This window comes from Schistocerca nitens, chromosome 4 (assembly GCF_023898315.1).
Source record: "Schistocerca nitens isolate TAMUIC-IGC-003100 chromosome 4, iqSchNite1.1, whole genome shotgun sequence".
Lineage (NCBI taxonomy): Eukaryota > Metazoa > Arthropoda > Insecta > Orthoptera > Acrididae > Schistocerca > Schistocerca nitens.
The window spans coordinates 214143801-214155955 of NC_064617.1; the positions used below are offsets into that span (position 1 = coordinate 214143801).

General features: G+C 43.9%; 1 protein-coding gene across 4 annotated transcripts in view; it reads right to left on the reverse strand.

Moving 5' to 3' along the window:
- Positions 1 to 12155, reverse strand: part of LOC126251895 (uncharacterized) — a 247780-nt gene that overhangs the window by 26567 nt on the left and 209058 nt on the right. For all 4 annotated transcript variants that reach the window (XM_049952609.1, XM_049952610.1, XM_049952608.1 and 1 more), the window contains one exon: positions 5093 to 5345. In XM_049952609.1, the coding sequence (XP_049808566.1) occupies positions 5093 to 5345 (253 nt within the window). The remainder of the gene's footprint in view (positions 1 to 5092; positions 5346 to 12155) is intronic.

The following is a 12155-nucleotide window of genomic DNA, read 5'->3' on the forward strand; positions in this document are numbered from 1 at the left end:
GAAATGATACGGGCTTTGGGCTGGAAATCGTTAAAAGAAAGGCGTCGTTGCGACGGAATCTTCTCACGATTTCCAGTTGCCAACTCCGAATGCGAAAACATTTTGTTGACACCGACCTACATAGGGAGGAACGATCACCACGATAAAATAAGGGATATGAGAGCTCGTACGGAAAGATATAGGTGTTCATTTTTACCGCGCGCTATACGAGATTGGAATAATAGAGAATTGTGAAGGTAGTTCGATGAACCCTCTGCCAGGCACTTAAATGTTATTTGCAGAGTATCCATGTAGATGTAGATGTAGATGTGCACGCCAATGACCATTTGTCCTATTGATCATAAAATGTGGTTCATCTGAAAAGGCCATCTGTCGCCATTCAGTGGACGTCCAATTGCGGGACTGGCGTGCAAATTCCAGCGTTTATCGCCGATGAACAGCAGTCGGCATGGGTGCATGGAGCGGGCAACTGTTGCGGAGGCCCATACGCAGCAACGTTCGCTGAGCGCTCGTTGAGAAGACACTATTGGCAACCCCTTGGTGGATCTTGGCCTTCAGTTGTTCAACAGGTGCACGTCTATTTACCCGTGCACATCTCTACAGCCGTCGTTCATCCCTGTCATCACTGGCCTCGGTGCCAGTTTTGAATAGCGCCGTTTTGCCATGTGTGGTATGCTTTCACCACTGCGACACCCGAACAGTTTACAAACTTAGGTATTTCGGAAATACTTCTGCTGTTGACCCGAAAACCAATGAACATGCCCTTTCGTACGTCAAATAAATCGCACCGTTACTGCGTCCTCCGACATGCTTTACATACCCTCTACTGCTTGTGCTGATACCTTCCGTCTGTGAGTGGTTATTGCACGTTGACGCCAAACGTAAACGGTGGTCACTTTAATGTGTGTGCACCTTGTATAGGCTACTCATGATGAATGTTCCGTCATAACGTTGGTCAAAACTCTTATTAACATCTTCGCCCTTTCAGTGAATATATTAAATTAACAGATGTTGGAGATTGACTGTTTTTTATTTCTTAACCTCTGAATGATCTCCAAAGCAATCCTTGTTTATTTTAATGTAGGAAAGACGTGTTCTGTCTGATCGATTTTACAAAGTTTTTCATTTTGCTTCCCACCTTAATTTATCCTTATTTCTTTTCTTTCTCTCCTTCGAGCGCTAGAGGAATTGTTCCGGACGGCGCAGCCCAGTTATACCCCTGTTGTTATCGTTTGATAATATCTTTAATTGTACGGTGATTTTGAGCATGTCATCTAGGTAAACAACACAAATCGCGGCGTGGTACAGTTCTCAACAATACAGAGGTTTCCTCCAACGGTTCACGTCGTTTCCTTACAATCAGCATATAACTGTCTATTTAGTCAAAAGGCGAGAAAAATGAATATTTCTGCCCCTTTCAGCAAAACCTTCAAAAAACTGCGAAATTCGGCAGCCAGAATTTGAGCTACCAACCAGTATCTGATCTCTGCCGATCCTTGGCAACCAACACACGGATTTATCGGTTGCACCTTGTAAGTAGGCTGTTTATGTTTTCTTATTGGCAACGTTACGTAGCGCCCTGTATGAAAATCACTGGCTATGCTGTGTGCAGTCTGTGGCTAGTTTGCATTGTTGTCTGCCATTGTAGTGTTGGGCAGCGGCAGCTGGATGTGAACAGCGCGTAGCGTTGCGCAGTTGGAGGTGAGCCGCCAGCAGTGGTGGATGTGGGGAGAGAGATGGCGGAGTTTTGAAATTTGTAAGACTGGATGTCATGACCTGCTATGTATATTATGAGTTTTCAACACTATTAAGGTAAATACATTGTTTGTTCTCTATTAAAATCTTTCATTTGCTAACTATGCCTGTCAGTAGTTAGTGCCTTCCGTAGTTTGAATCTTTTATTTAGCTGGCAGTAGTGGCGCCCGCTGTATTGCAGTAGTTCGAGTAACGAAGATTTTTGTGAGGTAAGTGATTTGTGAAAGGTATAGGTTAATGTTAGTCAGGGCCATTCTTTTGTAGGGATTATTGAGAGTCAGATTGCGTTGCGCTAAAAATATTGTGTCAGTTTAAGCAGTCATGTATAATTGTTCAAAAGGGGACGTTTCAACCTTCCTGTGTATGCAGAACACAAATACAAACGCGAGTATGTATGTTACATGAACATGGAGGTCTTTGCAACAGCAGTCATCAGGATTTTTTTATCAAGGTTCGTCTGAGCTTATAAACATGAATTCTATGTATCTTGAAATTAAAAGACAATCAGAATACTACAAACTATACGAAATTGCCATTAGAGGAAGATGCTTTTTGTATTCGCTTGTACAGATGATGTTCGACAAGTTGAGTATGTCATTATGATGTTTTGAAACAAACGATTTCAGTAAACATATCGTACACAATGACGTATTTTTATAAGAGTTCGTAACTCGTTGTAGATGGATTACACACATTAAGCTATATTTTTGTTAGAAAACTAATTTGCTATTTAGATCATAGGTATCATATTAATTGAATGTGATGTGATTTGAAATTCCCGCTGCTTACGCATCATTAAATAAGAGTGTCAGTTCGTGTCTTCGTCCACATCTACAAACATACTCCGCAAGCTATGATAAGGTGCCTGGCGGAGGATATCTTGTAGCAGTACTAGTCATTTCCTTTCCTGTTCCACTGGCAAAAAAACGAGGGAAAAGAGACCACCTGGAGTGTTCGAACTCAGAAGTATGTTCCTGGAACCACTCTGTAGCAATTCTGGACGTGTGGGGTGTCGCATTGTCCTGCTGGAATTTCCCGAGTCCGTCGGAATGCACAATGGACACGAATGGACGCAGGTGATCAGACAAGATGCTTACGTACGTGTCACCTGTCCGAGTCGTATCTAGACGTATTAGGGGTCTCATATCACTCAAACTGCATCCCACCATTACAGAACGTCCACTAGCTTGAACAGTCCCCTGCTTACATGCAGGGTCCATGGGTTCATGAGGTTGCCTCCATACCTGTACACGTCCATCTGCTCGATACAGTTTGAAGAGAGACTCGTCCGACCACGCAACATGTTTACAGTCACCAAAACAGTCCAATGTCAGTGCTGATGGGCCCATGTGAAGCGTAAAGCTTCGTGTTGTGCAGTCATCGAGGGTACACGAGTGGACCTTCGACTCCAAAAGCCCATATCGACGATGTTTCGTTGAATGGTTCGCACGCTGAGACTTGTTGATGGCCCAGCATTGAAATGTGCAGCAGTTTGCGGAAGGGTTGCACTTCTGTCACGTTGAACGATTCTCTTCAGTCGTTGTTGGTCTCGTTCTCGCAGGAGCCTTTTTTCGGCCACAGGAATGTCAGAGATTTGATGTTTTACCGGATTCCTGATATTCACGGTACACCCGTGAAATGGTCGTACAGGAAAAATCCCCACTTCTTCGCTGCCTCGGATATGCTGTGTCGCATCGCTCGTGTGCCGACTATAACGCCACGTTCAGACTCACTTAAATCTTGATAAGCAGCCACTGCAGCAACAGTAACTGATATAACAACTGCGGCGGAGACTTGTCTTCTTATATAGGCGTGGCCGACCGCAGACCGTAATCTGCAAATTTACGTATCTCTGTATTTGAACATTCATGCCTATACCAGTTTCTCTGGCGTTTCAGTGTATATTCTAGTTGGAAAGTGGTACCAGCAGTCCTCCTAAAAACACAACTGTGAATAGGGAGTTAACCCTTTCACACCTCTGGCTGCAGTTGTGTACATTAATTTTACTGTGTCTTAGCTCCAACGGAAATATTTTTTTTTTCCTTGTTGGAAACCTCATGTGCATGTTTGTGAATCTTCAGTTTTGTCAACATGCCTAAAACGTGCTGCCACCTGTTGGGCAAGCAATATCAAAATATCAATAAGTGAATGTAGCATTGCACAGCGGCTTTTGATCATCAGAATATGCGAAAGTGGTTGGTTATATTCCGCTGTATGATTGAATATTATCATTTTTACTTTGCATGATAGTTATTGAATGATCATTTTATTTACTATAATAGTGAATGTTTCGTAATCAATTATTTTAGGCACTAAAAATAAGCCAAGTACACCAAACGTATCTTCAAACTGGGTACATGATATTTGTACAAACGTTGCATCTAAAATCGTTAATAATTACCTAAGAGCATTAGAGCACAAGAAACTTTCCGTCGTCCAGAGAAAATTCTGATCTGAAAGGGGTGAAAAGAATGGAGTACGATAGTTGAACAGTTCTTTACAAGCCATACATTTCTGTAGCCTCTGCGAAGCGACACTTGAGATGGTGTAAAGAGCATCGACACTGGACACTGAATGACTGAAAACGAATGATTTGGAGTGATGAACCACTTTATATCCCGTGGCAATCCGATGGAAGGGTTTGGGACCGGCCAGTGCCTGCACAACGTTACCTGCCGTCATGTATACTGCCAACAGTGAAGTATGAAGGTGGTGGTGTTAGGGAATGTGGAGGTTTTTGGTGTTAGGCTATGGTCCTCTTATTGCGCTTAAGAAAATGCTGAATGAGGAAAGATATAGGCACATTTTAAATAGCTTTTATTGCATGCAGTTGAGGAACAGTTCGGAAGTAATGCACCTGCCGTAAAGCAGCCTCTATTAGGCAACGATTTGTCGACAGTAACATTCCTGTAATGGACTCGCCTGCATAGAGTCCCGACCTGAACCCCATGGAACACATTTGATATGAGTTAGAATGTCGACTTCGCACGAGACCCGAGCATCCTTCTCTGGTTTCGGCTCTTGAGGAAGCATGGACTGCCATCCCTCTGCAGACATTCAGACACCTAACTGAAAATGTCTCCAGCAGAGTTGAAGGGTGGACACACCCCATGTTGATATCCACTTATAGCGTCCAAATAATTTTGATAAAAAAGTGTACGTATATCCATGGGAGCTGTGGATTTGGGATTGTACATTGTTAATATTACTTAAACTGAACTACAGGTAGACCTCAATCTGACGCAGCTTGGTCGTCTGTAGTTCACTGAAGAAAGCACAGGCACAGAAAGCATTAAAATCCTCCGAGCAGGTGGACTTGCGAGCTGCGACCACTTACGGTGGGGGTGGACCAGCGGCAATGCCATTGGCAGTAGCTGCAGTATCCTTGCTGCTGTCGAGGTGGTTCTCGCGGGCTGCTGCTGGCTCTGCCGTGGGGAGCCGCTGGTAGGGCTTCTCGTCGAAGATGCGGACGCTGCTGCCCAGGTGGACGCTCTCCACGGAGGCGGAGGCCCACCACGGCTTGGGCGGCTTCGGCCGCTGCTCCTCCTCCGCCACCGACACGCTGCGCTGCAGGGACATCCGCCGCTGACCTGCAGGCAGTAGCCACGTTCAGCGTCAGCACACCAAACGTTTATTAATGTAATCAATGGAAAATGGAATTCCTGTCCTTCCAGTGGAGTATAGGGGAAGGGCACTGCGGTTGGAGCGGCTGAGGAGTCGATTGGGTATTGATAACTGGTGGAGAAATACAGGGAATGGGCAAAAACACGGAAACACCAAACTCACAGCACATTACCACGTCTAATACGGTGTAGGAAACCATCTGGCGTTCAAAACAGTTTCCAGTAGTTTTGGAATGGATAAATACAGCTCCTGTATGGTCTTCAAGGTAGTCTCATACCATTCTACCTCAAAATAGTGGCAAGTTCAGGTAATGGTGAAGGAGGCGATCACACAGCCTTCTCTCCAAAGCGGACTGTGAAGGCTCAATAATATTGAGATCTGATGACAGTGGTGGCCAGCGGAGCTGCGATAATTCACCATGGCGCTCGGAAAGTCATTCTAGACGATGCGAGCTATGTGGACAGTGGCCCTGTAGCCTGCAAGGGGTTCCGGCCTGAATCCAGTGGAACAAATCTGCTATGCGCTAGAACGTCGACATTGCACCAAACCAACAGAATCCAACATCGTTACCTTCTCTGGTTTCGGCTCTTGAGGGAGCAGGGACTGATATTCCTCTGCAGACATTCAGACACATAATTGAAAATGTCCCCAGTAGATTCAAAAATGGTTCAAATGGTTCTGAGCACTATGGGACTTAACATCAGAGGTCATCAGTCCCCTAGACTTAGAACTACTTAAACCTAAGTAACCTAAGGACAGTCCGCAGCTCGTGGTCGTGCGGTAGCGTTCTCGCTTCCCGCGCCCGGGTTCCCGGGTTCGATTCCCGGCGGGGTCAGGGATTTTCTCTGCCTCGTGATGACTGGGTGTTGTGTGATGTCCTTAGGTTAGTTAGGTTTAAGTAGTTCTAAGTTCTAGGGGACTGATGACCATAGCTGTTAAGTCCCATAGTGCTCAGAGCCAACCTAAGGACATCACACACATCCATGCCCGAGGCAGAATTCGAACCTGCGACCGTAGCAGCCGCGTGGTTCCGGACTGAAGCGCCTAGAACCGCTCGGCCACCGGAGCCGGCTGTCCCCAGTAGAGCACAGCGTCATCATTGGAGGACGAACACTATACATGGCATGGACAAGAGCAGCCAGAATTGCAATATAACCTTTGGCAGTAATGCGACCTTCCAGGGTAACGATGGGGCCCATGGAATACGCTGATCAAATCATCACCAGAGGCCGGCCGGTGTGGCCGAGCGGTTCTAGGCGCTTCAGTCTTGAACCCCACGACCGCTACGGTCGCAGGTTAGAATCCTGCCTCGGGCATGGATGTGTGTGATCTCCTTAGGTTAGTTAGGTTTAAGTAGTTCTAAGTTCTAGGCGACTGATGATCTGAGATGTAAAGTCCCATAGTGCTCACAGCCATTTTTTTTTTCATCACCAGAGCTCTGGTATGTTTCACTCTTGGCAGAAAGTAGTTTGCATCGAGGATTGGGACGGTGTACACCAGACGTAAGTTCGTACAGACATGAGCTACAGTGTGAAAAAAAAAAGTCTCGTTAGACAAAAGACTTTCATCCATTGCTCCACAGTCCAGATTTTACGGCTTCGGCACGACGTTTCCCTGTTACGGGCATTTCCACCACTGATGTATTATTTACAGAGCTGCCTTCGTGTTGTTTTGGTGCCGAAAGGGCTCGCGAGTGGGACATTCACTTCTGCAGTGACTTTTCCAGGTGTCGTCCTCTTATTTCTCGGCACAATCAAATGGTTCAAATGGCTCTGAGCACTATGCGAATTAACTTCTGAGGTCATCAGTCCCCTAGAACGTAGAACTAATTAAACCTAACTAACCTAAGGACATCACACACATCCAAGCCCGAGGCAGGATTCGAACCTGCGACCGCAGCGGTCGCTCGGTTCCAGACTGTAGCGCCTAGAACCGCACGGTTTTCGGCACAATCCCCTTCAGTATACGTCTGTCATGATCATTCAACACATACACTCGTCCGCTTTCTTATTTGGTGGATGATGTTTCTCCGCTTTCCCTGCATGCGGTATAAATCTTCGATGCGGTCCCTCATGAAACAACCAACACTTGGATACCTTGGTTACAGGATCACCCACCATTCGACTACAGGCAAATTGCACACTTTCGACACTACTTAGTTCCGACGTAATACATTCACAACTACACTGACCACTTCTCTGACTTACAGTTGGGGTACTGAAAACGCTGCACAGGTGTCATCCGCGGTCAAATACAACAGCGCAACCTGCAGGCTTGTGTAGCATCTGCGTTTATGTTCAAACATGCATTTCTCACTGTATTCCCATATTTTTGTCCAGCCCTTGTATTATCTTTCAGGGTTCCGCGCTTATGAAATTAATTCATACGGAAGGAGGATAATTAAATAATTTATTCCTTTGTACAGGCAATATGAACTTCCTTGACTACTATTGGGAGATAATCGTGACCTGTAATTTTGCTGATAAAGAATTTCGTAACTGCCGTATACTACAAACAGAGAAAGGTCTCCTTCATGAAACCGTTACGAAACATAATAAGAAGCTATAATTATCGATTAAAAACAAGTAAATTGAGTTTATTACGCAGTTTAGCGATGAGTACATCGTTAGGCTACTAGAACAGTGTTCAGTACATTTAAATTAGCACCTATCTGTAGGCAAAGGGTGCAGTGAAATCAAATGAAACATTACTACTACAAACACACACACACACACACACACACACACACACACACACATATATATATATATATATATATATATATATATATATATACAGAAACGCGATGCACTACACAATGTTCCACTGCAACCAGTCACTCCACAGGGATCACTTTATGAAGGGACTAACGAGGGTCTAAATGACGGAGTATGGCACAAGAACGAATAATGACAAAACGGGCTCACCCTATAAAAGACAGTCACATGTCGATGCGGCGGCGGTGATGGGGACGGACAGAGGATGACTTCGTAACTACCCTGACACTAAGCACAGGACGCTGAGAACCGAGGTATGTCCACACAATGCCTCTTTCGTCGCGCGCAATCACAGACGCACGAAAATAAAAGGGCATGCACAAAAATTTGTGGAAAGGACGCATGTACGCATGATTGTCGTCGTGTCCACACGTTACCTCAGTGTGCAAGCAGTATGCTATGAATTCCCTTCTTTGTTTAGGGGCTTCTTTTGCGTCTATTGTGATGAAAAGGCGAGAAAAAAAAAGAAAATACAAAAGCGACTCTAGTTAAAGAAGTAGTTAAATAACAGAGGTACGAGATATAAGAAGTGATGACAACGTTTCGTCTGTTTATTTCAAAGGAAGTCACAGCAAGGTTTTAGATTTTCTGCTAGGGAAACTGCAGCGATGATGTTGGCAATAAAATTTCGTTACTTAGTAACTGACGTCTTATATGCCAGTTTGATCTATTTATTCCTCATTCCAAAACAAAGAATTTCAGTGATTATTCCTGAAACTGAGAAATATTGAACGGAGGTTTTCAGTCGTTACGTGAAGGTTAATTAACTTTCAGTGCGTCAGTTGTATTTTCTTTACATAATATTAATCATAAAGATGATATGTAAATTAATATACTAACACTCGACAAATTTGGGAATTTCATTGACACCAGAATCAACTAGAAAGGAGGTTGTATTATTCAATCTTGTGTTTTTTGCCTCATCAGTGTGCTTCATTGCAGTTTTTAATAGTGTTTTGAGTAGCTAAACACACCCTACCACTTCTTTTGTTTAAATGTCAGGCTCCCCTGTTGTTCTTTTAAAGTCACCATAACATGGATATTCGTCCACAGTTTTCATAAATTTCTTCTCAGTCGTTCTACTTATTATCTTATGGTATCTTATTATTTACAAAAATATGGTCGGAGACCTTTTATATAATACTTGACGAACAGAGCAATTTTTATTCAAATAATCTTTAGAAGGGACACTTCAGACGACAATCTTCTTTGTCTGTAATCATTCACAAACTTAAGAGTGTTTCCTTCGGAGTCAACAAACATTATTGCGCATAATTCGCTTCACAGCGTAACCTCCACACATTTCACAATCAAAGACACATCGGCCTTTGCTACTGTCGTCTGCTATAGATGAAAACAATAACCATCTATAGACTGTGAATGGGTGTTGCCAAAGGGAGGTTTAAAAAATCGAGTTGTTTGCACGCGAAGCAGCTGTACTTATGCATTTGTATGTTAAACGTATTTCTTTATGCGACTGTTTCATAATTTCCAAGGTGTTTCTACGAACAAATGGAAATGAAATTTTTTCGATATTATACTGCAAACACAGCTCACTTTTTGTTTTCGTTTCTAATAGGAAATTGGCAAAATAAACACCTGGCCAATGCCACGTTTGTCAGCTAGGAGAATTATAAAACTCGAAGTCATAAGAAAATACATTTATTGATTTTTTAAATACTTTTGCAACAGTTTGCATTTGGCTCGTATAAATCTTTCGCAGGGTTGTATTAGACATGAATTCTTAATGTGTAAAAAGCTGCTTTTGTAACAAAAAAGCTGAGCTTGTCCGTCAGCTCATCTACTTTATCCAATAATTTGTCACCTTGTTTTTTGTTGAAACGTGCTGCTTGCTACAAACCCGTGCGTGCCGTTTTTCACAATCTTAGGTCTTCACGTCGTCTCATAAAATCGTATTAAAAGTCTTTCCCCGCTTCATGCTTACAGCACCCGTAGTTTATTTTCAGTTGATCTGCAATTACTGCACTGGAGTTACGAACTCATTTTTACTCAAAGGCATAAGTTGGCTATCTAAGTTTTTAACATGATCATACACTGTTGTTCATCAACGAATGATCTCAGGAAAAAAAACTATTATTTCTTATAATAGATTTCATAGCAACTTCTTTGTTTTTCACTGAAGTTTTGGGTTTATCAAATAATGTACATTTTGGAACTGAATATTTTTTACTCATTTCCCTGATTGTCTTTCAAGAAGTCTGACTTTTATAATTCTTCCTTCATATTACTTTCCCATTCATTTGAGCAGTCAGCAGCTTCCATCCTTGCAAAAGCACAACAGAAGTGAAGTGAAGTTTGTGAAGTAGAGGTGCACTTAGTAATTTACTTCTTAAGTTTATTGCTTATTTGTTTGTTTACTAGGCACAATCTCGCATTTTGATAACTGTGTAGTGTATATTTCCGCCGTCTGTACTGCCACAGTCATTTGTTACTGTTTGAACAGTTAGTTACAGTTGTAAGACACCTTGGCTGACTGGCAGCTTCCGCCTCTGCAGTAACACGGAAGAGTAGTACAATCGCTTGTGAACTATTTTACGAGCTTCTAAAAGAATCGACACTTTGGATTTACCTATGCGCTCAGAAGATTAATTGATAAGCTTATTGCTTATTTATGTGCGTACTAGGCTCAGTCTCACAGTTTAATAATTTGTAGTGTATAATTCCTCCGACTTTAGTATGGATAGGGAATGTGATAGCTGTAATTGGATACGAGTTGTGTTGCTGACCCTTTGCTCATAACTCCAGGCAATGGTTGCTTAAGTCGCACAACTTGTGGCTGTTGCCTATGGGGACCACTGTGCAAGTTCAAACGTGGAGATCCAATGAGTGTCCCAAGTGTTCCCTGATCGGTTCACTACTGTGATCGTCCAGATTACTGCCCGCACTAAGGTTAACCCCACATTCGTGGAGAAGCGGGAGGCCGTTTCAGGGAATGGCAGGCAGCGAAAGACTTTCAAGGGCGGCGATCGAAAAGCTTCTGTGGTTCGTCTGAAAAACATTTTAGGTGCTATCTGTGACTCATAAGGCTCCTAAGATAGATGCAGTCGCATGTCCTGTGTCAGAGGAAGCCTCTCAGCCCGCAAGATTCGGTCATTGACAGAGGGTGGGAGCTTCAGTGTTAGGCGCGTAATGGGGCATCTTCGGGATCTGTCTATGAAAGAAGTCCAGTGTGCATTCTGCGTGCGTACTGGGGAGAGTCATCATCCCAGATGTGGAACAAGTCATTCCAGATGCCATGATGAGCACAGGGTGCATCAATTTGCATGTTGAGGCTGAAGTTGGTACTAATGATGTGTCCTCCTTTGGATCTGAAGACATTTTCTCGGATTTCCGGCTGGATTAGTAAAATCTGCCAGTCATGTTTTTGAGATGAACGCAGAGTTCACGATCAGGAACCTTATGCCGGGCGACAGTCAGGTTGGTGTTCCACACCTGTACGGGACGTCTCCAGACACGTCTTCGGCCTGGAATCTCATTGACCGGAGTAGAATTGTGTCCAGTAATGAGCCCCGCTTCGAGCTGAGCCCCGATGACGAGCGAAGACCTATCTGTAGACGCTGCAGACAGCGTTGGGACCCCAACGTGACTGTTACCCGCCGTATGGCCCGATAATCAGGAGTTGTGGTCTAGAGTGCCATTCCCTTCCATAGCAGGACCCCTTTGGTTGTCATCCGCGACAGCCTTATATCACAGCGGTACGTCGACGATAGTCTAAATCCCGTTTTGTCGCCCTTCATGGCAAGCCACCTTGAGCTGACATTTCAGGAAGATAAAGCCCGCTCGCACACGGAGAGAGTTTCCACTGCTTCTCTTCGTGCATGTCAAACCCTACCTTGGCCAGCTCAAATCCTACGTTGGCCAGCAAGCTCTCGGGATCTCTCCTAAATTCAGAGCGTTTGGAGCATTATGAGCATTGCTCTGCAACCTTCACGGGATTCTGACGATCTGACGCGCCTATTGGACAGAATTTGGAATTAT